Source organism: Carettochelys insculpta, chromosome 6, assembly GCF_033958435.1.
Source record: "Carettochelys insculpta isolate YL-2023 chromosome 6, ASM3395843v1, whole genome shotgun sequence".
Classification (NCBI taxonomy): Eukaryota; Metazoa; Chordata; order Testudines; family Carettochelyidae; genus Carettochelys; species Carettochelys insculpta.
Window position 1 is genome coordinate 34,508,245 of NC_134142.1, and position 27,678 is coordinate 34,535,922.

Below are 27,678 nucleotides of genomic sequence, written 5' to 3' on the forward strand. Positions count from 1 at the left end.
TTCCCATGATAGCTCATGACCTAATAAATTATTTTGTTAGTCTTTAAAGAGGTACTGGAATGCCTTTTTTTGTTTTCATAGTATATAGACTAGCACGGCTATCTCTCTTTTACAATAAAATCATGTGTTTGTCTAAAGTATAATTTGTTTTAAAGTTTTATTCCAATGACTGATGAATATACAACCTTTTCAGATGAAAGATGCCGATACAATTTAGCATCATGACTATAATTTACACTTTTAAATTTGGAACATTTTAATGAAACAATCTATGCTTTCTCCTGCAATATGAAACCATTGTGTCAATAAAAGGTGTTTGTTTCCTTATGTTTATAAAATAACCTGGTATTGCATTGGCTGAAGTCATGATTTAAAATAATAATCATTCAACTTCCCAGCAATCTGATGACTGGTACAGATTTCATTTGATATCTTTAGCCCTAAAACAATCACAGTGCAACTACACTGTGATAAATGTTGATGCATCTACTCATTCTATTAGTAGTCCTTTGGAGTAATAGGAGAATAAGCGTAATAGAATAAACATATTCTGCTGAGAAAAAATGTCAACATAAAATGCAGGAGCTACTGCTTACTGGTCAATATTTTATCTCATTCACAGTATGATTTTCAAAAGTGTTCAGCATACTGCGTGTGCTTGAAGATCTCAGCTACTGTTTCTTATATAAATTAGGATAATGATAATCACCACCTTATTTCACTGAGAAACTCCACATTTTTGAAGAAATTTTTCAAAGGTAATGTGTGATTGTTATGAGCAACAACATGCACTGACCCTTCATTCTACATGGTTAACCCCAAGAATTTTATATTATATATTTGTACAAGCAGAAAATCAACAAGAATCTAAAATAGGATTTTTTCCCTTGAAATGAAGGTAGCATACTTGATCCACTTATTATTGACTATAAAATAATTTGCAGTCAATTTCAAGGAACACATGATCAAGGTCAAGGGTTGTACTGGCCCATCCTCTCTCACCTGTAGATATTAAGAGAGACTAAAATGATTTTGTGAAAGATTGTCTTACAACTGATACAAGGCACCACTGTAGCAAAAACACATGACAAGTTATATGGTCATAAGCAGATGCACATGCACCTCAGGTGCTCTGTGAGGTAAGAGGCTGAGAGTAGCCAATACCTGTGGTTATCTCATACAACTGCACCCTTTAGTTGCTGGCAACTACATTGCCTGAAATATGTTATGCTTTCTATAATATGAATTTTAAAAATAAATGAAGATATTTGGAAATTTGAGGAGAAAAGATATTTTTATTTGGGGATACATAGCATTTTTAAAAATTAATTTTTAAAGTACTGTGAGGTTTTTTTAATCCCCTAACTCAAGGTCCTTCACATTTGAAATAGAGATGTAACTTTTACTATTTGGGTTAACAACAAAAACTAGCCATCATTTTTTCTGAGTGTGAACAATTAAATATCTTGCTAAGGCCTCGTTTTTTTGGTAATTTCTCTCTCTTTTTTCTTCCTCTGCATCTTTTCCCCACTTTTCATTACTGCTTCTATCCCTTTTGTTACTTGATTGCTTCTCTTTAACTTCACTCCTGTTCTTTGATTGCTTACCGCTTCTCTCCAGTCCCAAGTCTCTCACTGCTTCCAAGATAAGCAATTAAACAAACTGAACTGGATAAAATGAAGCAGCTCCCTGGTTATGGCTCCCAAATCTGCAAAGACTTACATATCTTCTTAACTTAGATGAATGATCTACTTACATGTTTTGTTTCCTAATGCCCATTTTATAATACCACAATATTTCCAAACCTGGGATGTCTTAACACTCATCAAATGCATACTTCCATTATACAAGCTCTTTAAAAGGTGTTTTACTCTATTCCAAATGTGGGCATGTTACACTTTAGCATCAAACCAGTAGATTGGGATCTACTGTTAGATCCCGGAGCTTCTGTTAGGTCATCCTCACTGGTTTGACCAGGAGACTATCAAATACCAGTGCTTCAGCTACCCCTCTCCACACTGTAGTGCTGCTCCTGCCCTCTGCCTTGGAGCTGCCTCTCACCCTCTGCCCCCAGCCTCCAGTTTGCTCTGCAGGGTAGGGGAAGTAAAGAGGTGGAAGGGGGAGAGGGAGGGATAAAGCTGATGTCAGCATTTGCACCTCTCTGCACCCCTCTACCCAATCTCCACAGAGAGGGAGGACACAACAGGGATGGAGGGAGCTTGCTGGCAACTGCTTCTATATCTGAACACTTAGCACACTTGAAGGGGCAATATGAATCTATGTCACACTCTCACACTGTTCTCTGTGTGTCTTTGTCACTCACACAAACACACTACCTTGCACTCTCACCTCCCAATGCAACACAAACTGGTGGTTAGTTATTGTGGTTAATTTCCAGCAAATGTGAGTACAAAGCCCTTTGTACCAGTCACTCTTATTTCTGTACATTGACAGAGTCTGTTACTCAGTGTCCCCCTTCCCAGCTCTGACACCGCAGAGCATTTACCACAGGTTCCCCTTCCTGACCTGACATGGCAGAGCTGCATGTGTCCCCCGGCCCATGTTCTCATTCCCCCTTAGCAAATGTGATTCCAGTTTCTCTCCATACACACACACTTCCTGCTTCACCTCAGTTTGTATTGTAAAACTAGAATTCTGCTTAGTTACATATTAACCAGTGGGATTAAGGGTGTGACCTCCGGACAGGAGCTGCACACGGCCAGGACGGGGGAGTCTGCCTTAGTCCTGCTGTGCTGCTGAACTGATCTCATGATTTGGCTGTAGGAGTTTCCAGGAGATCAAGTCTGATTCCAGGAGAGACTCGGCCGGTGTTTTGCACTTGGATGGAAAAAAACAGAGGGAATGAATTTTGTTATATGCACCAATATCAAGGTAAGGTGCAGATGTGCACCACCAGTAGAAACCAAAAAACCTAGAGATATATTTAATTATCATAGGGATAAATTACTCAGAGAATCAAATTTAAAGCATAAAAGAAAAAGAAAAATTATACCCAGACCAGAAGAAAACCTAAAATAACACACTTTGAAAGAAGTAAAAGAAGTAACAACAACAATAACACAAGTATGTTCAGTAAACTACAGCTGGGATCTGATTTGAGAGCTGCTCACAGCCATGGCATTCCCAACATCCGCAGCTGGAGCTGTGTCTCCTCAGCAGTCCCGAAAATCAGGCACTTTACTTTTCAACATTCATTTACATAGTATCAGCAAAAGCAGAGCATTATATCACCAGCAGATGGCAGGCTGTTCAGCTGTAACGAGTGAAATATTTGGTGCTACTGTATCAGCCTTTCATTATTAGTACAGGCTACTTGTAAAACACAAAATAACCTAGAAGTCTACCACAGAAAAACCCAAAAGACAGAGTACAGAGGGAGAGATCTTACAGTTTCCTATGAATCTTTCTATTTGAGAGGAGTAAGGTCTGCTCTCAAGCTACACAAATGTCAAGAAGTTGGCTGAAGAAACAAAGCCATCTAATAACAGGCCCTATAATTCAAGACTCAATAAAAACATAAGTAATAAAAATAATAAAATAAATAATAATAAATGATATAATAAAATAAATGATAAAAAATAAATAATAATAAGGCCCTATAACACAAGACTCAAGAAAACAACACCATGGCTATGTCTACACTTGCTCCCCTTTTGGGGAGTAGCGGCACTTTAAAGTGCCCACAGCTACACAGCATGCCGGCACTTTGAAGTTTGACACTTCCAAGAGTCTGTGGGGGAGAATTAGCCTAATGAAGTGCAACATATGCATCACTTCACTTCATTAGTAATCTCCCATCACCCTGATTACCATGCCCCCTTCAAAGTTGGGGGCAAGTGCAGGCATAACCCGTGTCAACAACTCAGTTCACATTTCAAGGTTATCTTCACAGCCACAAAGAATAAACATTAAAATTTAAGGCTTATATTTGGGGGCACAAGTGGCAGATTCTCCAGGAAATTCCATAGCTACTGAATATACCACAAGTTGATAATCAAGTGGACTTGGAGTCTGGGGGTCAGTAAAGACAACTTACTCTGGGAAGATAAAAAGGGCAAATACAGGTATCTAGTAAGACTTGCACCTATCATTTCAAACAATCTAAATGAATTCTGTTAGTGACATGGTGGGTAAATTAATATATTTTATCGGACCAAATTCTGTTGAAGAGAGAGACATGCTTTTGAGCCATACAGAGCTCTTCTTGAAGAGAAGTTCCAGAGCAGTACCTTTTCTGGGAAAGCTTGAGCTTAAAAGCTAAGTGCACAGTGAAACAGAATATTAATTAATAAGCATGTAGTCTAAGGAATCATTCAAGACAGAGAAACCTCTGAAATCACGGGACAAAAAACATGGGATTAGAGGGATACAGACTGTTATTTATATTGTTGTTGTCGTAAAACTTCCCCATTAGGACTGGGAACCCATTATTCTAGGCACTACAGAAACATCATTTTACAATCTGAGAGCCCAGTCCAAAATCCACTGAAGTTAGGGTGAGGAATTTTATTGGAAAGACTTCCATTGACACAGGTGGGTATTGGATCAGGTCCTAAAGAAACAAAGCAGACTTACAAAAGTAGACAATAGTAGCAGCTTCAAATGGCTACATTCAATATCTCCCATTGTTGTATGGTGGAGGCAACCAAACTTACTCGTCCTTCTGAGCCATGTACAATACTCTTCAGAAGTTTTAGAGCTGGAACCCACCTGCTGTGGTTTGGGGCTTCTGCCCCATGCAAGGGAACTTATCCAGTCTTATGGAATTCCTGTCAGGCATGCCCTGCAGGGCTGAAACCCTAAGACCCCCATTCCTGCTGTGCAAAAATCCCTATCCTACCGCCCCACTGCAAAGCAAAGACCCTGAGCTCCCTCTCTGTGGGCAGGTCTACACTAGACCTTGAAGATGATTGTAGATACACAAATACAGCTACAGCAATTGCCTAGCTAGAATCAATGTATCTAGGATCAACTTACCCGGCCATCCTCACTGAGGGAGATCAATGGGGGAAACTCTCCCATCAACCTCCCTTACTCCGCATGAGTTTGAGGAGTGAAGGGGTTGACTGTTGACCCCTGATAGTTCGATTTCACAGGTCCCCATTAGGCACACGTAATTGAACCTTGGAAGATCGACCCTGACTGGGTCAATCTTCTGTGTAGTGAAGACATACCCTGAGCTTGGTAAGAGGAGAATGCCAGGAGCCCTGGAGAGCCATACTTCAACTGTAAAAGAACCTCTTGTAGTTCACGAGCCATTTGGCTGTATGAAAAACAAGTTTGTTCAAGTGAGCCTGGTTTACCATATAATCCATACAGGATGGATAAACATAAATGATTTTTCAAAAAAAAGTTTACTTAAATCTGGTTTTTTAAAATAAATCAATAATGTACTACATTTCTTATTTTCAAAAAACCAGTTACAATTACATAAAATCACAAACATGCTACAACTACATTTACAGTCCCATAAAAATGAACTAATGACTCTAGTCTGTCCAGCCTAACTACCAGCTCTTGCTTCTTGAAAGTTCTGGGTTTTCAATTTCTGTTCCTCAGCAAACTAAAGAATAACATGTGCAAAGAAAGACACAAGGTGGATAGGATTGTTTTTGTGCTGTGCTTACATAGTGGTGGACATTGGTCAAGCCCAGCAGAGGAGTTAGTTAAGACATTGTCTTAAAGACAAAGAGACAATATATAGGAGAAGATGGGGTCAGCATAAAAGAACAATAGAGTCAGCTGGAAAGAAAAGGAAAGACATTATTCAGCACACATACAGTTTTACATTTTCCCACATACATTTGCTACAGAAAAACTACCATGGCTTCTGGGAGTAACACAGATCTACACTGGGAGTATTTTGAAGAAATTTGTTCTCTGGTCAAAAAAGAGAAATGTGCCAAGTGTAAGCAGCACAAGCAGATGATGTAGGGCCTACTTGCAAAGATGTAACATCATAAGGAAAGCTGCTTATTGGGAGAAAATTATGTGGATATAGATGTGGATATGGCTGAGTGGATGAACAGGTTAATAACTTCAATAATTCACTTTGCAATGTGTCGTTCTACAAAACCATTTCTACGTCTTTTAACGTGTGATTTGACAAGTAAATTCTCAAGTTGTTTGCTGGGTTTGATATTGCTGAAATGGTTTAACTTAGATAAACTTTAACGCTTGTTTAACTAGCTAATTAAGTTTAGAATCTATCTATCACTCAAGTATACAGTACAGAAAGCTGCAGTAAGAGAAATCTAAAGTTGCTAGTTGCCACCAATGTCATTTTCTTATTTTATATTACATAATACATGCAACACCATGATGTTAATTTTGAATATCATGGTGATGCCATTAGTCTATTCCCTATTTCACTTCAGAGTAACTCAACTTTTCCACAGGATCTCCATTCTATACTTGGGTAATATTATGAGGTGTTCTGGGCAAAGCTAAAGGAACCAATCCTGCGCCACTTGCAGCCCAGACTATGATTTCCTCCTCACTAAGGGAACTCGAGCCAGCCATAAAAATACCTCTGTGAGTCTTACTGGCCTGCCAGAAGTTACACAAGCAAACCCGCAGGTTCTCTAGATGCTCCTAATGCCAAAACCAGTAACTCTCCTACTCAGGCTATGAAAGCCTATTTCACCAAATCCACACAGATTCTTCCTGGCCCCAAAGGGTCCAGCCACATTCCCAGGTCAATATATACCCAGATACTACCCAAAACAGCAGGTTGTGCCAATCCTTTAGAGTCTAAAATCTACAGGTTCGTTAATAGAGAAAGAAAGACTAGGGTCAGAGAGAAAAAATGTTAAAGTGGTACATTACATAAATCAATTAGAGCTATTGATGTAGGTCAGTGGTGTTATATGCTGATTTCTTGAAAGTTTCTGAAAATACACCCCATGTGGGATGGGCCCCAGTGCACACATGCTTAATTCATCAGGATGGAGAACAAACATGGTCACTCCCAGAGCTATCTTATAGCTTGCCATGTGGAGAGAAAAACATCCTTTCTTCTTCCATAGGCAATGGCGGGGGGGTCACCTGACCAAGTGGCCTGCTGTGGCATTTTGCCATTGGTCACTGGGCTAGCCAGCATGTCCCAGTCCATTTCCATAAAATGTGAAATTGATGTCTGGGTATCTGTCCCTTTATTTAGCCCATGTCACCTGACTAGAGAGGTGATCACACCTCCCATTGTGAATGTCAGCACTAAAACTTTTCTAGTTCATGTATAAAGCCAATATACATATATTTGCATACAAACATGGCACAGATATGCAAGTAACATAAACAGATTCAGGGCATTACCAGCTTTCATTAGACATCTCACTTGGCCCACCTGGCACAAGATTTGGTGCCAACTTAATACAATTGTCACAGAAATGTCTTCATAATCATTTTAAAAATCAAGTAATATCACAACTTGTTTTCTCAAAAACAGAAATACTAGTGTGTTCAACGGAGCTTAGTTCAAAATTAAATGAATTCTAAGCTCAGTCAGTTTTAACTTTTTCATAACTTGATTTAAATCAATGATTTTTGAGTGATTTATGTGTTCATTTATTTAAATCAATCCACCCTAAATTGATATCACTCTATATAACTTTACTGCCCCCACAACTATTATTTACTATTCCACAATTAATGTATCACCTGAAAACTTTACCTAATATGATTTTATATTTCCTGGCATACTATAGATAAAGATATTGAATGACCCTGTGTCAAGAACAGATCCTAGTGGGATCCTTCCAGAGATACTCCCTCTGATTGTCAAATTATTTTTTGTAATCCTCGGAATGATTTAAGTCATTTTCTTAAAATTTAATGATTTAAATCCCCCCTTTCTACCACCAAACCTGACACTTATTCTTTCCTATAACTGCACATTTAAGGTCTTTGTTCCTTGGGCATAACCAAATTTTTGAACTGATTTCTGCAGTGCTCCAAAGCCGATGTTTTAGCACAATGCTTTATGGGATACTTTAGACAAGGAATGGGAGCAGGCACCTAAGCTTGAACACACCCTCCTCATACTTTGCAGGTCAGGAGTTTTCAAACTGGGTCAGGACCCCGAAGTAGGTTGTAACTTTTTTTAATGGGGTTGGCAGTGCTGGCATTAGCTTGCTAGGGCTTGAGCCAAAGCTGAAGACTGAGCTGCACCACCTGGGCCCAAAGCTCAAGGATTCATCTCTGGCTCCCCCATGGGTCAGCAGGACCCAGGCTTTGGCTTCACCTTCCCCTGCCCCAGAGTGGGTTCAGGCTTCAACCTCCCCACTTTCAGGTCACATAGTAATTTTTGTCAGAAGTAAGGTACAGTGCAATGTAGTTTGATAACTCCTGCTGTAGGCTGATAGTAACCATATAGTATCTAAGTGGCTAATAGGAAGGGGAGCAATGCATCTTTGTTAGTGTGGCCCCGGCAGGAGCCCCTGGAGCGAGCTCCTTCAGCATTCTATGTAAACCACGTCCATGAGGGAAGTAGCTAACAGTGCTCTCAGTGGTGTAGCCTGGTTTACATTAGCTCTTTAAAGCACAGTTACTTGATTCACGGGGGGGAAGGCGTTCACACACCTCATCCATAATGCTGCAGCGCACTGAAGTGCTAGCTTGGATCTAGCCTATGTGTAACATGCGGCATCACCTTTCAAACATTACTTCTAAGCCTCTGAATATTTTGCGGCAGTTTTCGTTTCTGAAAAACTTAAGCTAATGCTAGGATATGATAATTCCTGCTCCACCTTAAAACCTATTTGTTAGCAAAGTATTATACAGACAATTACCACAAGCAGCACAGATGGTCATATTTGCATGTAAATAGTCAGAAGGCTCTTCCAGCTCATGGTTGGATCAGAGCAGTGTCAATATCTATGCTGAAGGAAGAAACTGAAAAGGCTGATGATTCTTGTAAATAAATGAAGTATTTTTGTTTATGTTTGGTATGCTCTGAAGCCCAGTCAAATTACAAAAATATCATAACATCATCCTTGTGGAAATTAAATGACTTCTATGTTGCTGTAACAGAGCAACATCACATTTGTGTGTCATTGATAAGCAATAAGCCTGCAATTTTATTACTGTTCAGAAATGTGCCAAGCAAAGGCAGTGGAAGATAAACAGCCAAATGCAGACCACTAGCTTTAAATATAAAGCTGTCTTGGATGATTATATTCCTTATATAGCCATAAATAAAAAGAATCTATGATTAACCTAACTGGCTTCTGGGAGCAGTACAGTAAATAACTGTTGGGTTTTTTGAATTTAGAAAAGTGAATCATGTTCTTTTAAAATTAATCTTAAGTGGGGGAAGAACCAACTACTCTATCAATGACAATGTTTTTTACATGTTTATAGAGAAGACGACCTACCCTTGTTTGAATTGTGCTAATATATTCCATCACATACAGTCACCAAGAATTCCACACCACTAAATAATATAAGATAACTTAGGGCAATATCCTAAAGTTTGATCTCTGCTCAAAACTCCCATAAACGTGAACTGATACAGTATATGAAATAAGTGTAAAATTGTATTTAAAATAAACAGACCTAATTATTCCATGCTTGTAACATGTTTTACACTATCACACTCACACTTGTGGCAGCTACTCATGCAAATCCCACTGCACGTTGATGGAAGATGAGATCTTTACAGCCTACTAGTCTCAGTTGAAACTCCATGAACAACAAGAATGCAACTGAATCCTTACAGTTCCACAGGAAAAAGAATATTCTGAGAATAGTTAAAAATGGAGGAGGATTGGGGATGGAAATAAACCTACAAGTGAAACTTCTTTACACTTAGCCAGTGAGCTGTTTGAGAATCCCTTATAGAGAATTTAATATTAAAAATCATGGATACAGATAGAAAAATAGTATTTGGTGAAGAAAAATACTAAGTACTATTAAAACACATTAAACATGTGGTTTTCATAGGAAAACAATGTCTGCAGAGAAGTTATCTTGTTAGGGTCACCACAGATTTGAGCTGACACCACTCTTATGCTTCATGATAATGTCAAGTCATCCTTGTTGACTTGAACTTAATTGTGTATCACTATGACATTTTAACGTAATGCAGAATAGAGTAGCAGCCATGAATTAGTACTGCCCTCATTATGCAACTGACACAAAAGATGGCTAAAAAATTAGCACATATATATTATATACATGTTGCTTTCAACTAAAAAAACCTTGAAAATTTTAAAAACAGCTAGGGTCTGATCCTGCAAACACAGATGTATTTAGCTTCATTCCTTTGATTTATCCCGCATAAAACAATGGGATTGTTCTCAGAAATAAAGTCAGATGTGCATAAATGTTTGCAGGATCACACCACAAAGGATTAAATCCATGCAAAGATTTTTTCAAAATCTCTAACGTATTTTCTTTTTAAATTAGAACTTGTCTGAGCACCTCAAAGCCACAAAAACTGAATAAGAATCAATGTTCCTGCTATTCTTTTCCCTCTGTGTGCAGATTATTTCCATCCATATGCAGAGCACATTTTTGTACGTGCACTGAGGCATGTACATGTGCACCACCAGTAGAAAAAATAAGCTAACCTTGGACACTTTGCTTAAGCAGCTGGGTGGCCCGAGACATCTAAGTGACCGTACAAGCACCCAGATTACAGGGAACACTGATCACAATCCAGTTTATGTTTTTATTTTCACCATGAACTATTAGAGTAATACTAATTTTAAATAAAAATAAAATGATGTTGATTTCAAATGCCCAGAGAATCTGAACCCTGACAACTGGTTATCAGAGTGAAACTCAAACCTTTATCATATTTGCACTTAATACCATTATAAATATACATATGCATTTTTATTATTATTATAAAGTAGACCTTCTATGGCTCTGACCCTGCAAAAACCTTGTGTGTAAGAAAAGCCCTACCAAATTCATGGTCCATTTTGGCCAATTTCATAGTCCTTGTCCTAGCATTTTAAAAATTATACATTTAATTATTTCAGCTATTGAAATTTGAAATGTAATTATGTTCTAATTATAGCAATCCTAACCCAAAACGAAGGGGGAGGACCTGTGGAACTGTTTTAATTCTACACTGCTGTTGACAACAACACTGCATTCTGAACTGAGCAGCTGGAAAGTGGTGGCTGCTGTCTGGGAGCCCAGCTCTGAAGACACAGCCATCACTAGTAGTACCATAAAAGTAAGAGTGGCATGGTATGGTATTACCACCCTTACTTCTGAGCTTGTTCTGGGGGGCTGCTGCCTTCAGAGCTGGGCTGCCATCCCACAAATGATGCTCTCTTGCCAGCTGGCTCTGAGATCAGCACAAAACTAAAGTTGGCAATACCACGACAACCCTAAAATAACCTTAAGACCCTCCCCTGCAGCTGCCTTTAGGGTCAGGACCCCCAGTTGAGAAATGTTCATCTTTCCCCTTGAAACCTATGTAGCACAGGGTAAAATCACACAAAGGACCAGATTTCACAGTCCATGATGTATTATTTATGGCTATAAATTTGGCAGGGCCCTACTTATGTGCATGCTTAAATTTAGGTACTGTGATAGTCCCTTTGCAGTCAGTGGGACTAATCACAGTGCATAAGTTAAGCACACACACAGGCTACAGTCTTACTTGTGGGTTTTGTCGACAAACCTGTGGAGCATTTATGCACAAAATGGGATTTGTCAACAGTATTAGGACAAAAACACAGCACTTTCACCGGCAGCCTTCTGCCTAAAAGCTTTGCAGCATCATGCTCTTGTAGACAGATTCTGTCAACCAAAAAGCCACGTGGCTGCTCTGGGGGGCCTTCTCTTGACAGACAGGCCATCCACAACAATGGGCAGCCCTGTCTGCTGTGTTTTCAGGTACCAGTTTAACTGAGAGAGCAGCCAGGCAGTCTGGCTGCTTTGTCGACAGAGCTGAGCGCTCTCCCGATTGGCTATTGTGCATGCTGCACTCTGTCAACAGAAGTTTTGTGGGGAAAACTCTCCTGACGCGACAGAAGAGTCACTGTCAGGAGAGCTTTCCCAACAAAACTTCTGTTGACAGAACGCTATAATGTAACCGTAGCTAAAATGCTTTGTTTCATTAGCTGCTTATATGCACATGGATTTTCATGTCATTTCAGAACACTGGAAAATGTAATTGTAAAGCTAAAAACATTGGCAAAGGGACTCAAGTGCCAACTTTCTAAATTCCCCAGGGGTGATCGACTCCATTCCACCTGAAACCCTGTACTCACTCCACCCCTTTCCCTAAGACCCCACACTGCCCATCCTCTTCCCACCCTCATTCTGCCCCTACCCCGCCTCTTCCAGCTCTCTCCCACCAAGTGTACCTCACCCTTGCTCCACCTCTTCTGGCCCCTGCTTTTTCCCATCCCCTACAGCACCTCCTAAATGCTGTTGAACCGCTGGTCAGCAGCAGGAGGGAAGCACTGGGAGGGAGATGGAGTAACTGATTGGCAGGGCCTTCTCTAGGTGCTAAGCACTCTGCTTTTTCCCCCCCCCCCCACAAGTGCTCCAGCTGGTAAGCACCCATGGAGTCAGCACCTATGACAGTACCTGAAATTATTTTCAACTTGTTTTGGTACTACTTGATTTCAAGCTAACAGAATCCCATCAACATGCTTCAGCTCCATGAAATCACATTAGATTGTGCTACGATGCAGCTCTCTGCCTAAGGAGCTATGCCGCAGGATCAGGATGGACTGAGTCATACTGGTACCCATCTCCCCATGGGACTGCCCTCTGGGACCAGAGTAGATAGTTACAATCTGGAAGCTCTGCCCCAGGGAGCTGCCCCATGGGATCAGGGTTGAGTGATGCATGATGGGAGCTGTCCATTTCCCCCTTGTCTCCACTTCCAGTGTTAGGCATCAGCCCCTCATGCACACACTACAGGCTGCATGCTGTGCCCTCTCCAGCTATCCATCCTTCACCAGAATGGGCCATGAAGTTCCCAGTGGGAGAGGTGATTGGGTACACCCCTACCAAACCCAGAGTTCCCCTGCCAAACTTGGTCTTTTCCTCACTGCACCCCCTCCTGAAGTGGCTTTCTATTGCCTCCCAAAACATCATTAACTCTTCATGCACTTTAGATCAGATGACAATCCCCATAACAGCAACAGATGCTTAAAAGCGACATTGGAAAAGCACCTATGTTGTTATTAATGGGCATCTACTGTAAATAGACCACATCATATCACTATATAAATCCATGACATGTCCACATCTTGAATACGGCATACAGTTCAGATAATCTGCACTGAAAAAGACAGATTAGAATAGGTAAAGGCTGAAGGGCAACAAAAATTATTAGAGATGTGGCACAGCTTCCCTATATAGCAAACTCTTTCATATTTGGCAATGCCGTGACCGGGAAGTTGCTGGATGTTTAAATATACCGCTCAATAGAGAGGTGGTTGCAGGATCCCCAGCAGGGGGGGTGTGAGCCGTCAGCCCCATGGCTGGGAGTTGGCTGGGGTGCAGAGCCCTGCCAGCAGCTCCAGCCCTAGGGAGCTAGCCACTCCAGGGAAACTATGTTAGCTCCAGCCCCGGGAAGCTGGCCAGGGTGCTGGTTCAGAGGAACTCTGGTGGCAGCCTTGGGGCTGGGGGACCTTCGGCAGGGCATGGAGCTCTGCTGGCAGCCCTGGGGCTGAGAGCCGGCTAGGGCTGGAACTCCAGCAGCCCCAGGGCTGGGGGAACTGGCAGCGCAAGGAGCTCCGCTGGCAGCTCCAGCCCCGTGGACCTGGTTGGGTGGGGAACCCCAGAAGCTCCAGGGCTTGGAGCCCCTCCAGAAGCTTCGAGGGAGGCAGGTTGCTCATGCGCTCAGTTCAGGAAGCTCATGTTTGTGCCTGTTATTTGAGAGTTCTGGCTGAATGAATACCAGATAAAACAGAGTTTACTGTAATGAGATATTTGAGATTGGACAAGAGATGACTAAGGGAGGGTACATGATAGAAATATCATGACAATAAATTCATGGATATGTGGAGAAAGTGAATAAGGAATTGTTATTGTTCCCTTCAAAAAACACAACCACCAGTGGTCACCCAATGAAATTAACAGGCAGCCATTTTAACATGCACAAAATGAACTACAGCATCACACAACACACAGTGGAGCTTGCTCCCAGAGAAGGCTATGGAGCATGTGCCCTCTTATCTTTTCTACCCATGTGTGGATATTTTCCATTCATGTGCAGAATAAATTTGTGCACAGAGGCATGTGTGAATGTGCACTACCAACAGAAACACAAAATCTAGCTGTAAGCACTCTGCTAATCAGCAAGGCAGCATTTGAATTTCTCCTCAGTCCCCATACAAGCACAACAGCTTACAGAGAACACTGCTGTGGTATCCAAAAGAATAATGAGAATAGCAGCATTCGAACAAAAATTAGATAAATTCGTGACATGTAGGTAAAGTCATGGAGCCTATTAGCCAAGATGAATGGGGACACAACCCAAACTTCTAGTTTTCCCTAAGTCTATGACTGCCAGAAGCTGGGAATGAAGAGACGGGATGTACAGATCACTTTTTGTCCTGTTCTATTCAGTCCCTCTGAAGCATCTGACATTAGACACAGAAGACAGGATCCTAAACTGAACCATTGATTTGACCTATTATGGAGGTTCTTATTGGCTACCCAGTGGGCTCAGACAGAGCAATGGATAGGTCTGTCTCCCCTGGAGGGTCTGTCCCCTGGGATCAGGTAGAGCAAGGCATGCTGGGAGCTTCACCCCACCCCAGGGTCTGTCCCCTGGGCTCAGGAAGAGTGAGGCATTTAGGAGCTCTCCCTGCAGTGGGTCTGCTCCCTGGGCTGAGGTAAAGTGAAGCATGCTGGGAGCTCGGCCCCCACGGTCTCTCCCCGGGCTCAGGTAGGGCAAGGCATGCTGAGAGCTCCCCCCACCCACGGGTCTGCCCCCGAGCTCAGGTACAGCGAGGCATGCTGGGAGCTACACTTCACCCCTCCCCTCACCAGGTGCTGCAGGCGAGATTCCCGCACCTCGCCCCTCCGCCGGGGTCGCGCCAGGCCCCGCGCTACCTGGGCTCCTCCCACTGCCGCTCTCCATCCTCACTCCCATGCTCCCGGCCTGGCACAGGCTTCTCCGTCTGAGCCGTGGCCCGGCCCGGCCCCCTCCGGTCGGCTCCCGAGTCGCGGCGGCCCCGCCCCCAGGCGGGGTTGCCATGGCCACGGGCGAGCTGTCGGGAGTGTTACGTCCCGCAGCCAGGCAGCGGCGGGGAGGAGGGAGAAGTGGGGGTAGAGGAGGACGAAAGAGGGAGGGAGGGAAGGAAGATGGGAACCAAGGGAGGGGAGAGCAGGGCGCGGGGGAAGGGGAAGGAGCAGGCCCGGCCCGGCCCGGCCCGGCGTCAGCGTGGAAGGAAGGGGTTGCGTGAGACCGTAGCTGGTAGAATATCCTGTTGTCCTCCTGCCGCCAACATCCCGTGGGGCCCTGTTTGGGCCTTGCCAGCCCCCTCTGTGGGCCGTAGCTAGGAGCCACAGTAGGCTGTGGCAAGGGATAATATAGGAGCCAGGGGCGCTATCCGAAGTAGGTAACGCTGGGTGTGCTGGGAGGGGCATGGGCCGGGGCTGTGTTTTTCCTAGGCATTAGCGAATGAAGGGCCATCCCCACCCATTCTAGCAGAAATATTATTTAGCTTTTTTCTTACAGTCGTGCCTGAGGACTAACCCAGATGGGGCTCCATAGGACCAGCCCTGCTGATGGAAGGTGCTGCTCTGATGGTCCTGGGGACTGGTGTGCCATATACACAGATCAGGTGTAGCACAGGCAGGGGCATTGCAAGCTTCGTCCATGCTGTTTTTCCAAGGAGCCTCGGCCCTGATCAGGAGAATCACACTCTAAGGAATTAATAGGTAAGTAACTCTTCAATCTTGGGAAGGCACTGATCTTACAGTGTATGAGTACCATCAATGCCTGACTTCAGTGACAGGTGAAGATTCAGTACCTCTCACGTGCTGTAAAAGGAATGCTCTCTTTCAGAGGTCCCCCAACTGTTTTGGAGGAACATCCAGAGGGGTGTGGTAGGGGCAGGGATAGGCCCCACTATGGGGCAGAGAGGGAGCAATCCCCTGCTCTTCTCTAGCCCTTGCACAGCTTTGCACCCAGCTGGGGGCCTGGCTGTCAGCCTCCAACAGGGTCATTTTTTCCATCCATGGGCAGAATAAATTTTGTTATATGCACCAAGAAACCATTAATAGCAATTTATGTGCACCATGAAACATGTGCTGTGGCTGCTGTGCATGCTCTGCTGATCAGCTGGGAGGCACCTGAGTATCTGCCCAAGTGCTCAGCTTAGAAGGAACACTGGCCCCCATTGGCCCTCACCCACTAGTCATAACTCCATTCCTGACCTGGGGCTGATGCTGGGGTTGAGGCATGGAAAATGACCATGGACCCTGCTGCTGGTCCTACTCCCAGGGGTGCTGCAATTCCACTCCCATCCCTGGACTTGGCCTCTTATTGTGACCCTGCTCCTGTCCCCGGATCTACACCAGAGTTGGTTCTCTCATCTCTGTCCACATCACTCTTTACCCCCGCCCCCAAGCCGCAACCCCATTCTTACCCCAGCTCTGCAGGGGTGAGGAGAGTACAGGCAGTGATAAGAGAGGGTATGGTCCTTAAAAGTTGGGGACTGCTGCTCTAGTTAAATAAGAATTATTTTGGGGGAGTTCTGTGGCCTGTGTTCTGCAGGAGCTCAAACTACTGGATGATATTAATGGTCCTTTTTGCCTTTAGAAGCTGACCAGCCCTCAGACTGTTTATTTCTCTGTTGAGGCTGTCAAAACTGGACACAATCATTTTCTTTGCTGGTGTTTTTTGTAATGTGCGAAGTTGTCTTCTGGAGTCAATTCTGACAGCTCTCATTTTTTGAGAATTCTAGCAGCAAACTGGAGAACACTGAATCACAGCTGCTCAGCTACTTTTTTTAGTAAAGGTTTAAAAGGCATTATGTTATAGAAGAATAGGACTCACTTTTATTAGCAAAATGGTACATTTCTAAGCTGTTCCACTGCAACATATAAATGAAGCCAAAAAACAAGTGATGCCAACATGCAGATGAAGCCAAATTATGGATTGCTCATCTTTTCGGAGGAGTGTGCTAGCAATAGGCTCTCCTAGCACTATCCTGCAGTGCTCCCAGTATGTTTCACTGGGGAAGTTCAAATCCTTCCTCTCTCTGTGTTTCAAAATAAATAGTTCTTTAAAAATGAACAACAAAATTAGCCATTGAAAAAGTAGCACTTGATGCAGGCCCAAATTGTCAGTAGTGAACATGTATACAGTAGTTTGGTTTTTACCCTTTTAAAAATGCTGTTGATACCAATTTGCCTTGTTGTAAGTACATGGTTTTCCTTTCTTGATTAAAAAATCTGTAAGCACTTTTGGTAGAGCTCCTGTATACATATTCTGGGACTTCGTTGGGTCAAGACTTCATCCTCTGGGCCTTCTGCAAAGATGATTCTTTGTGGAACACTTCATACTTCTCATGAAGTCACGACAGTGTTCCTGTGCCTACCTCAAGATGGAGTTTAGTGCGGAAATTTTGGAATCAGGATTCAGCAGTTCTGCATTATATTCTTGTTTCTGACCCAGAAATTCTGTAAATGTCCACACCACTAAACCTTCCTGTGCTTCAGTATTCTTATCTGCAAAATAAATACAATAATATTTGACTACCTCTCATGGTGTTATGGATCTTAATTATGAAATCATTCTGTCATCCTCAGAGGAAAATTCTGTAGAATAGAAAAATATCCATTTTCCGATATAGGGAAAGAAGAAAAATGCTTCCTGTGGTTCACGTGAATCTCTTCCTGCTGTGTCAAGAATTATTTACGTACTAGCTTTTTACCCTCTGGTTGTGAACAGGTGCACACTTCTACGACACAATGTAAATAATAATTTAAAATACCTTTTTTTATTAATCTCAACAATACAGAGGGAGGAGTGTCTATTTTTTGTCTCCATCCTCCATTGGTGTCACCAGAACAGTGCTGAATTGCAACTCTACCTCTGTATGCTTAGATTTGTCCTGTTTTCACAGGCCTAAAAGAGATTTCTAATCATATCTTATATATACGAAGTATTTTAAAAGGTGATGTTTTAAAAAGGGGATGTATCACTCATGGTACACTAACTATAATGGTAGCATTTCTCTGTAAATTGTTAAAATGCAAGTCAGCCACTGAGACTGCAGCCACAAAAAGGCAGTGCTGCTTCCCAAAGCCCAGGTAAGATGGCTGTGCAAAGGAGTCTGTGTTGGCTTGGGGCTCAGAATACTCCTCTGAAGTGGGTTTACCATGAAAGTTTGTGATCTAATAAATTTGTTAGTGTCTAAGGTGCCATAGAACTGCTTGTTTTTGAAGTTACAGCCTAACATGGCTACCCCTCTGAGACTTCATCTCATGCTGTGAAGCACAAGTGGAATTGGTAGTTTGCATTGTGAAGTTTCCCCTGCCCTTTGGGAAAGTTTGGCTGATTGATCTCTAGTCACATAACCATATAGTCAATTACCATATCACCACCTTTCTCCTGGTTGCCCTTCGCTGTTACCTGAGATAAAATTCCTGCAGAGCACAGCTACCTCCCATCCCACTCCTCCCGATCCTTGTTTCTGTTGTCCTTTTGCCCCTAAATAAGTCAGGAAAGGTCTCCAGGTTCCCACAGTATGGCTGAACTGCAGGTGGAATGACAGTATTTGGTAGGAAAAAACTATTCTGGCATTTGCACACTCTATTTAACTTTCAATCCACCCAGAGATGTGACCATTTGAGCTAGTTATGAATTTACAGAAATGAACTGGAAACCGCTGGTCTACTAGCTAGTACTACACCAGATAATAACGTGTGCGCCTTTAATCTATAAAGGATAGATTAAAATTCTAGTCTCCTAGGTAAGAAGTAATTGACAGGGCAACATGTTTGCTTACTCCATTATTATTAACATTTATTTTTTGTCTGGTGTAGTACCTGAAGGTTTCAATCAAGACTGGGACCCGACTGAGATGGGCATTATAAAAAAAAATTCTTGAAAATCCTGCAACTAAGGCTGTGTCGACACTACAAGCCAAAGTCTGTTTTCTTAACATCAATTTATTAATGCTGGGTTTTATCAATTCGATTTTGAGTATCCTCATATTACTACATGCTCCCCACAAAATCAACTTATTGCTGCCACAAACAAGTAGCTTAAATTGACTGCTGCAGCAGTGTTGTGGAAACCTATCCCACATTTCCCTGAGCCCCATAGCATTCTGGCTATTTTCACTGGTGCAGCATGGGAAAAAATGCCCCACACGTAGAGGTGGGTATCTAATGACATCTTCCCACATTTAATTCCCCTCTTTCCCCTGCCATGTAAACAAATACACCTTTTCCCAGGCAGGATCTGGCTTGGCTTTATAAGAGATGTGCTTTTTATTATTGAGGGGAGGGGAAAGGTAGCAAAGCACTTAGGAATGGTTAGAAAAAAGATTTTGGATTTCCCAACTGACAGGTTTTTGGAAATGGGATGCAAAAGCACTGGATCTTTGCAGGCTTGTATCTGAACTTAGACCTCCTGGCAAGGAAGACCCTCAGAACAAGAATTTGTTTAAGTAGACATGGATGCTACTCTGAAACTGCAATGAATCATTGAAACAGTTACAGCTTGGCATGGCTGAAAGACCCCCGGCTACAACCATCACCCGAAAATCATGACCACTGAGGGAGACTTGCCCCAGACTCCTGGCTACAGCCAGCCCATTGGCCTCTGACTAAAGCCCATCCAAAAATGTCCTCTGAGAGGACAGCCATGCTAGTGCCAAAATATTTTCTTCTGTTGCCCAGAAATCATGACTGATCAGGGAGACGTCCCCTGGCCAGCTCAGAACCCTCACTGTGCACAAGCTGCCTGGCACCTTGTGGAGCACGTCCTTTTATTGGTTCAGGGTCAAGCCATATGGTGCAGTTGGGCACAGGAAAGTTCCAGACTGTGTGGTGCCTCCATGGAGAGGGAAGGGAGGGGATGGTGGGGGTCAGGACAAAATGTAAGTGGCTGAAAAAAAGTTTCAAGAAGGGATAGAAAAATGTGCAAAAACAAAAAACCAAAAAAAACCCTCATTGCAAAAAATGATAATGCTCCCTTAACTTAAGTGTCTTCAATTTGGGCCACAATTCCTCAAGGAAGATACAACGCAGATTGAAAGATGCCAAGAAAAAAGTTATTGAGTGAAGTGAAATTTATATACAAAGATGGACAAAATATAGCATATTATGATTGGAAAAGAAGAAGAGAGAGACTTTTTATAGATATATTTTAATTTATTGAGGACAGTCAGAACTGATCTCAGTCCCTTCTGTGTTATCACATGTCATCAAGGGCACAAAAAGGGAGTCCATCACCCTTCTCATGATGTTTGCAGAAATGGCTAACTTTGGATTTCTATAGCTTAACTTTTTATGAGTTTATGTTGTTTGGCTGATTACTCCCAGTCTTCAGGACTAGTGGACCATCCTTCATCTGGTCCTTACCATTGACCTGTCTGGCCTTGCTGATCCTACTTGGAGTTGAAACTCCTGCAGACATGTTTATCAGGTTAATTGGAGCACATAAGCCTTTCTGTCATATTAAGGTACAGTGCTCAAGGAAGGAGACCCAATCTATTCCTTCTTTTTAGCTTGCCACATAATAGAAGAATGAGACAATATTAAAATGTAATTATAGGACAATGTTATATTTACAATAAATAAAAGGAAGTAATTCTTTATGCATTGTATAGTCAACTGAAAATCACCCCGCAGTGATGATATAGCTAAATAACTGAACTTGAGAAAACCCATCTTCTATTTTTGTCTCTGTCACAGATCTCTATGATACTGGGTAAGATGCTTAGCCTTTCTATGCCCCAGTTTTTCATCTGTAAATGGGTATAGATAATATTTACTTACAAGAGGAGTTGTGAAGCTTCATTTACTAACGTGTAAGTATAGTGCCTCAGTTGAAAGATGTTAAATAAAGGGAAGACTTTTTTTTTTTTTGAATTAAAATGCTTTTTTCCAAGGTATCAGGCCCTTGTTCAAAAGTACTGGTCTCTTTTGAAAGGCATCTGCACTGTGGTCAACCTGATAATTTAAAATATGAAGTCCCCCAAGTACTCATTAGTACATCAAAGAAGCTTTTACATAAAGCAGACCCTTTTCCTAATAAGTAGCCTTGTCAGACTTTCAGAGAGAGAGAGTGCTATTGACCAAAACTTTCATCATACTTCTAGTTTGTTCTCAAATATTTGACACCCAAGCAATCAAATGTAGATAAATATATGGTCTAAGACAAAAATACAATACGAAAAGGAGACATACATACCTTCTTTCTGAGAAACAATGCTTATCTTGCATCATATTCACCCTACACAGAAGAAGGTGCTGTGCTTGAGGTACTTATTCCAGCTAATAACATTTATAGTATGATTTTTACATGTCACTTAAAGCTTAAGTTTAACTTACTAGTTTGTGCCAGCTTTGTCCTTGACACCTCTGTGTACTTTTCCATCTCTTATTTTGAGTTCTTTAGTGCAAGTGTTGATGAACCATGAAAGTACTTCCTAACTGTGCTTGCTACAAAGCATTCATGCATCTTTGCTTTGACAAATTTCCTATTTCCTAAGGCCAAAACTGACTTCAGCTTTCCTGTTTGATATTTGACATGTGGGAACAAAGTTGTGGGGAGAGTATAATGCATTCAGTTAATATAACTTCCCAATACTTATAAAGTGTGCTTTATATTAATGTGGATGGATGGTATTAATAGGTATGTGCTACTGGGCTTCAGAGTTGTGCATGCATTTTCTAGCGCTCATAATTTTGATTTAGCTGTTGAACAAGTGTGTCAACCCCCTGGAACTGGAAATTAGCCATGCATCAGTATTCTGCTTCATAGTGCAATGGGACTGTAATTATGTAAATTAAAAATACAAGTTTAAGAATCAGTTTCTTTATAGACAAATGTGTACATATGTAACTCAAGATAATTTACAAACTCTTTCAGCCAGAACACTTACAATAGTTTACTTACAGAAATCACTGCAGCCACTTCTGGGACATTTAGGGACCCCTTCCTCCAATGCTAGGAAAAACAAACAAACAAACAATATGTAAATTCAAACTGTAAAGTGACTCAGACATATATGTAAACAGTGAGCTAAATTCAGCAATATGTGGATTGGGGAAAATTATATGCACTGCCTTTCTCCATGACTTTTCCAGAATAGAGTTGTATAATCTGGATAGAATTATACTATTTCACACATACTCATTAGTTATTCAAAAAAATCACAGGTAGTTCAGAAATTTACTATATTTAACAATATACTTTGCAACATTTCTTACAGAAGATTGCATTTCAGAGAATTCTGCATGTCGCCAGTTGGTTTGTAGGCAATGGTATATGACCTGGCTGTGACAAGCCATAGACTAAAATCTGGTATACATTGTGTTTTTTTACTGCACTGACAGCCAGGTCATATGCAACAAAGTGCTGTGATTTCTTTGCACGTTACATATCCCATTTCATTAAGTTCTTGCCTGCAAAGTGCTTTGAAACAATAAATAAAATGGACAATAAGATCAACATTGTACTTGTCACAGATAAACATATTACATTTTGGAGTCAATGTAATCTCTTCGTTACAGTCAACCCTTAAGCTACACAGGGGCTGTGTTCTTGCAACCCCAGCATAACTTGAATTTTTGCGTAAGTTGTGGGGGAGAGAGAACCAGGCTACAGCCTAGTTCCTGGCTCCCTGGGGCTTGCAGGAGCTGGGAAACAGACCAGCCCACCAGGGTCAAGGAGCCAGGAACCAGTGAGCAGTCTGGTTCCCATCTCCCAGTGACTTGCAGGGCCCAGGATACTGACCAGCTCATGGCTGGCCAGTTTCTCAGTTTGATCAGCACAGGGCAGCCAGGAACCAGGCTGTGGCTTGGTTCCCAGATCCCCTCCACTTGTGGGACCAAGAAACTGACCAGCCCAACAGGAAACAGGAATTTGGGGGTGTTGAAGGTATCAGTGTGACAGAGAAACTTGGGGAAGGAACGACCTAGCATGCTTTGAGGGAAAAAAAATCTGTGGAGTTTCTTTTGTTAAGAAGGGATTAATTTACAGCTATATCAGATGGAAATTGCATCTCTGAATTTTTGGGAGAGAACTCCAACAATTACTCAGTGAATGAATCAACTCTCCAAGAGCAAAACCTGACCAAGAAAGAGTGGGGAGGGGTGCTATGCAATAGCTCCCAATGCTTCATATAAGTATTCTTACCCTTGGAGTGCCCCTTACACCTGTGTGTAATATTGACAATATCCTCAGATCCAGTGCCTCCTGGAGACCATCTGTCTTCTAGACTTCCATGGCTTGGCTCTCCAGCCAAATCAAAGTTCAAACTTTTTCCAGAGTATCATGAGCAGTTCTAAATTAATCTGAATGTCATCACCTCCTTTGGGTTATTGGAATATTCTATTTCTAGTTATAAATGCTATCTTGGGGTTCCTTCTCACGGAAGTCTACTCTGCTCTTTTCTAGTTTTCACTGCAGGAGAATCCTGCCTCTTTGTATACTGCCTCTAGATTTTGCCCCTTTCTCACCACTCTGCAAAGGGATCAGGTCTGTCCATGTAGCTTTCCTCAGTCTGCCTTCCCAGAGGGAGGTAACTCCGTCAGTTTTCATTTAAGGCCTAGCTCTGCATCTTCTGGGCAGAAGGGTACTAGTTAATTAGGTGCACAGCATGACTAATTAGGGTTTTTTTTCTCTTTGCCTAGCAGGTGATGGGAGTTAAACCACATCACAGACCTTTGGGGGGATAGGCTATTTTCTTTCTTGGTTTTACAATAGCTGGCACCCAGTGGTCTACATAAATCATTAATATTATTTATTATTCCTAAGTAACTTGTCATTTACATTCTTCAGATTGCCTCCAGAGTTATTTATTTCAACCTGAATAATAGAAATAATATAATTTTATTTAATTTTACTTCAGATATAAATCTCTCCCTAAGTCATATCACCATTTGAAAATCTGGCACTGAGAGTTTAGAACCATGTGATTTAGAATGCCAACCTTTCATATAGAGGAACAAAGTATTGCCATCAGTCTGCATGTGAAAAAAAGATATGCTCAAACAGGACAAAGACCTCTTCTTTTTTTATATTCTGTACAACACTTTTGGGTGCTGTAAAAACTGATTATGTTCACTATGATGCTGATGCTTCTCACTGCTCTTCAGGAGCAACATACTAATAAAAGCCATAGTATAGCTGTGTTAAGGAGGGAGTGATGGTTATATAGGCTACTACAGGTTGAATCTGTCTAGTCCAGCACTCTCTGGTCCAGCAACATCCATTTAGTCTGGGTGCAGCCAAGTTTCCTGCAGCCCCTTAAAGTTTATTTACAACTGCCAAACCTGGCTCTCAGTGTCCTGTGCTGTTATTTAGATCTAATTTATCCCTAAATGTCTTCTAAGGGCCCAATAAGCAGTGGAAATGTTGGTAATGCTGCTAGACAACATTGACCTCCTGTGGTTCAGCAGACTCTGGTTTGACACCAGTCAGATCCTGAGGGTGCCAGACTAGAGAGGTTCAACCTGTACCCCCATTCTGTACTTGCATTAATCAACATCTGTGTGGTCTATAGGCCCTGTGAGAAAATGGAGAGAGTAATGGTGACAGAAGGAGTAGTTGTACTAAGTGGCATGCTCTATCTCAACATTGGAGTGGAGCTTGCAGTAAAACGTGTCCCAGGTAATGCTGCTTGAACCAACATTAACCTACCTCTGCTTTTAACCTGCCCCTTAATAAGTCAGACAATGCAAATGGGATTCAGCATCTTGTTTTGCTACCATGGTTAGTGGAAACATTAAAGGAGAAAATCATGGGCTGAGTTCCTTAATGTAGTTGGGTAAGATCTGTGGCTATGTTGGTTTGGAGATCCCTTGTTTCCCTGTTCCCATGTTGAAACTCTTGGCCCTGTTTCCTGCCAGAGCCCCACATCTGCTAGTCCTCTGGACCAGAAGGAAAATCTACAAACTCCATGATTCTTAGCACCCCAGAGTTTTCAGGTTGTCGTGTTAGTTTCTTCCCACTTGCTATTGGTTTATTTATTTATTTAGTGCAGGAGAAGAGAACGTAGGCCTGTAACTTTCAGATACATGCTGTGCAGACTTTTTTGGTGGAATTATTTGAATTGAGCTATTATAGCCAATGAGACGCTCATTGGGTCATCTGAAATGTGTGATTTTATGCATTGCAAAAGCTCTTTACACCTTGCCCACCAAACATATGATTGGCACATATTACAAAATGTCTGGATTAGATCTACATATTTGGGAGGGAAGGGGAATTTGTGCCAGAAAAAAGCATTTCAGCTCAAATTGCACCCACTGAGCCTTGAGTACAATCATCTGAAATAACAAATCTACAGACATTTTCATAAGATACTGTAGGCAAAAAGCTGTAATTTTAGTGTCTGATCTCTTTCTGTACTATGACTTAAATTATACCCTCACATCCCCTATATTAAAAGAGACTGGAAAACCATTATTAATGTAGAGAAGTATAAGACTGGACTTTGGAACCCAACACTTGAGGATGCAGCATTAGCAAGATTTGATGGCTTTTCTGTATAACCAGATCATGTTGAAGCTCATATTCCCTATAGTTTGATCATTTGGTTACTTTCACTAACACAGATGTAATTCCAGTGACTTCAGGGAAATTACTCCTGATCCTCATCAGCCTGAGTTCAGAATCAAACCTATAATATGTGCACATTATAAGTATTTGTTATGAACTTGTACAGAGGTAGATTGTGGTCCTGACAGACAAGCTCAAATCAGAGCAATAGGCCAGTTCAGGTGTGTGTGATTTTCAAAAACGGTGTGTAGTAATTCACTCAAATGCTAATTTAGTCCAAAGGAAAGGTGAATGACAGTGGCTTCACTAATGTATAATGCGTGGATTGCTTAGGATTACATTATGTATGCCCTGTAATTGGATAACCCTAGACCAGAGTATGTGTTAGGGCTATACCATGTAAAGTGCAGGAAAATTAATTAAATGTTACTTTTATTGATTTCACTAATCTTTTCCTATTATAACAATGATATATCAATGTAATGAAATTACTTGTGAATGCAAAGGAAGTATCATGCTAACTGCAAGGCAAAGATTGTTGTGTTCAGCCACGGATATTCGAGGGTTTGGTATGCATTGGTCACTTACAGCCAATAAAGGAAGGCCCGCATGGGTATAGAAATTGTCATCTTACTCTCTGTGTAAAAGAGGCTATAAATATGGATTCAGGAAAAAAAAATCCAGCATTTCTTAATGATTTGGATGCTCACAGGGAAATGGGAATCTCTGGCCCAAATTTAATTGGGTAACCTTGAGAGGTTAATGGAAAACTACCAGGTTACATTAACAGGTGAGGCTAAGTTTGTATTTTATGTGTTAAATATTTATTAATATTTAATATTTATGTATTTTATAACTCTCTTTTTCTTAGCTAACAAAAATTTAGTTAATTTAGAAGAAAAACTGGATGCCAGCATTATCTTTGGTCTGAGATTAAGCTTATCCACTGAACTGGGGATAAGAGACTGATCCTTTGGCATTGGAAGTAACCTAATGTGATGTGATACTTGGTATACTAGTGGTATCACAAAGTCCAGTTTGGCTTGGTAGGGTGGAGAGCTGAAGGGGACTTTTTGAGTCCAGGAGTGAACATGTTATATACTGACATGGTGAAATCTATTTACAGGATATACCACCAGTTTGGAATGTCTGCCATTTTCTGATGGCTTCTGAGCTTCTTCAGACAGCATGACGGGGATATTGAATACCATTAACCTGCATTAGTATTGCCCATCTGAACAATGTTGAGGAACACGATCTGAAGTCTAGCCCAGGATCAACACAAAGATACAAATACCCTGAATAAAAAAAATATTGCATAGTGTTCAGGAGAACAGAAATATGCTTGGGACCTGCATTCTCTAGCCTCCTATACTCCCTTTGCCCTGATCTTCTCGGGGAGGTGGAGTTATGTGCCACTCCTTACACAGGGTTCTGCCTAAGATACAATCTAACACTGTGTAGTTCTCTAGGAATACTAACTTTAAAGTTTAACTTGGAAGGAAGTTTTCACTTTGTTGATCTTGAATATGTTTGTCATATGTCTAGTACTTATTTTGTAAATATTATGATACGTCTGGTGGATATTTTTATGATCCACATGGTAGCAAGTCTTATTCATAATTATATGCATTTCACTCCCTGAGAACTGAAAAATAAAGACAAAGAAAGCAGTACTGTTAGAAAATGTGGTGTGATTGTTCCTAATTCTGGCTAGAAATTCAGCTTCCTTTTGCTATTGATATTCACTCAGAATACATGGTTATGGTTATTTTGTGATAGAATCAATGGAGAATGAAATAGGTTAAAGATTATTTTTTAATTTTATGGCTTCTTGCACAATGAAAATACATGCAAACCTTTGAACATTGCATTGGAAAATGAAGATTGTTTTTCTTTAAACTGTAATTTAAATAGAGAGTTTACATGGCTTGTGGTTGCTGAACACTTTTTTCATAGGGAAACAATCATAGAAGCAG

General features: G+C 41.5%; 1 protein-coding gene and 1 long non-coding RNA gene across 5 annotated transcripts in view; one reads left to right on the top strand and one right to left on the bottom strand.

Annotated features, from left to right (window-relative positions):
- The window catches only part of SPATA7 (spermatogenesis associated 7), a 71,711-nt gene extending 56,483 nt beyond the window's left edge, over nt 1-15,228 (bottom strand). For 2 of the 3 annotated variants that reach the window (XM_074998772.1, XM_074998771.1), the window contains exon 1: nt 15,022-15,228. In XM_074998772.1, the coding sequence (XP_074854873.1) occupies nt 15,022-15,205 (184 nt within the window). In that variant the 5' untranslated portion in view covers nt 15,206-15,228. Of the gene's footprint in view, nt 1-14,994 lie in introns of all 3 variants that reach the window. The other variant, XM_074998773.1, reaches the window with a different exon arrangement.
- A 150-nt stretch (nt 15,229-15,378) lies between these two features.
- Nucleotides 15,379-27,364, top strand: LOC142015311 (uncharacterized). Of its 2 annotated transcripts, none has more exons than XR_012646121.1 (3): nt 15,379-15,891; nt 20,884-20,999; nt 26,826-27,364. It is a non-coding gene; the product is annotated as an uncharacterized LOC142015311 (long non-coding RNA). The 2 variants fall into 2 exon arrangements; XR_012646120.1 differs by lacking the exons at nt 20,884-20,999; nt 26,826-27,364 and adding an exon at nt 16,775-17,711 and having other exon boundaries at nt 15,379-15,565; nt 15,689-15,891.
- Nucleotides 27,365-27,678: the final 314 nt, after the last annotated feature.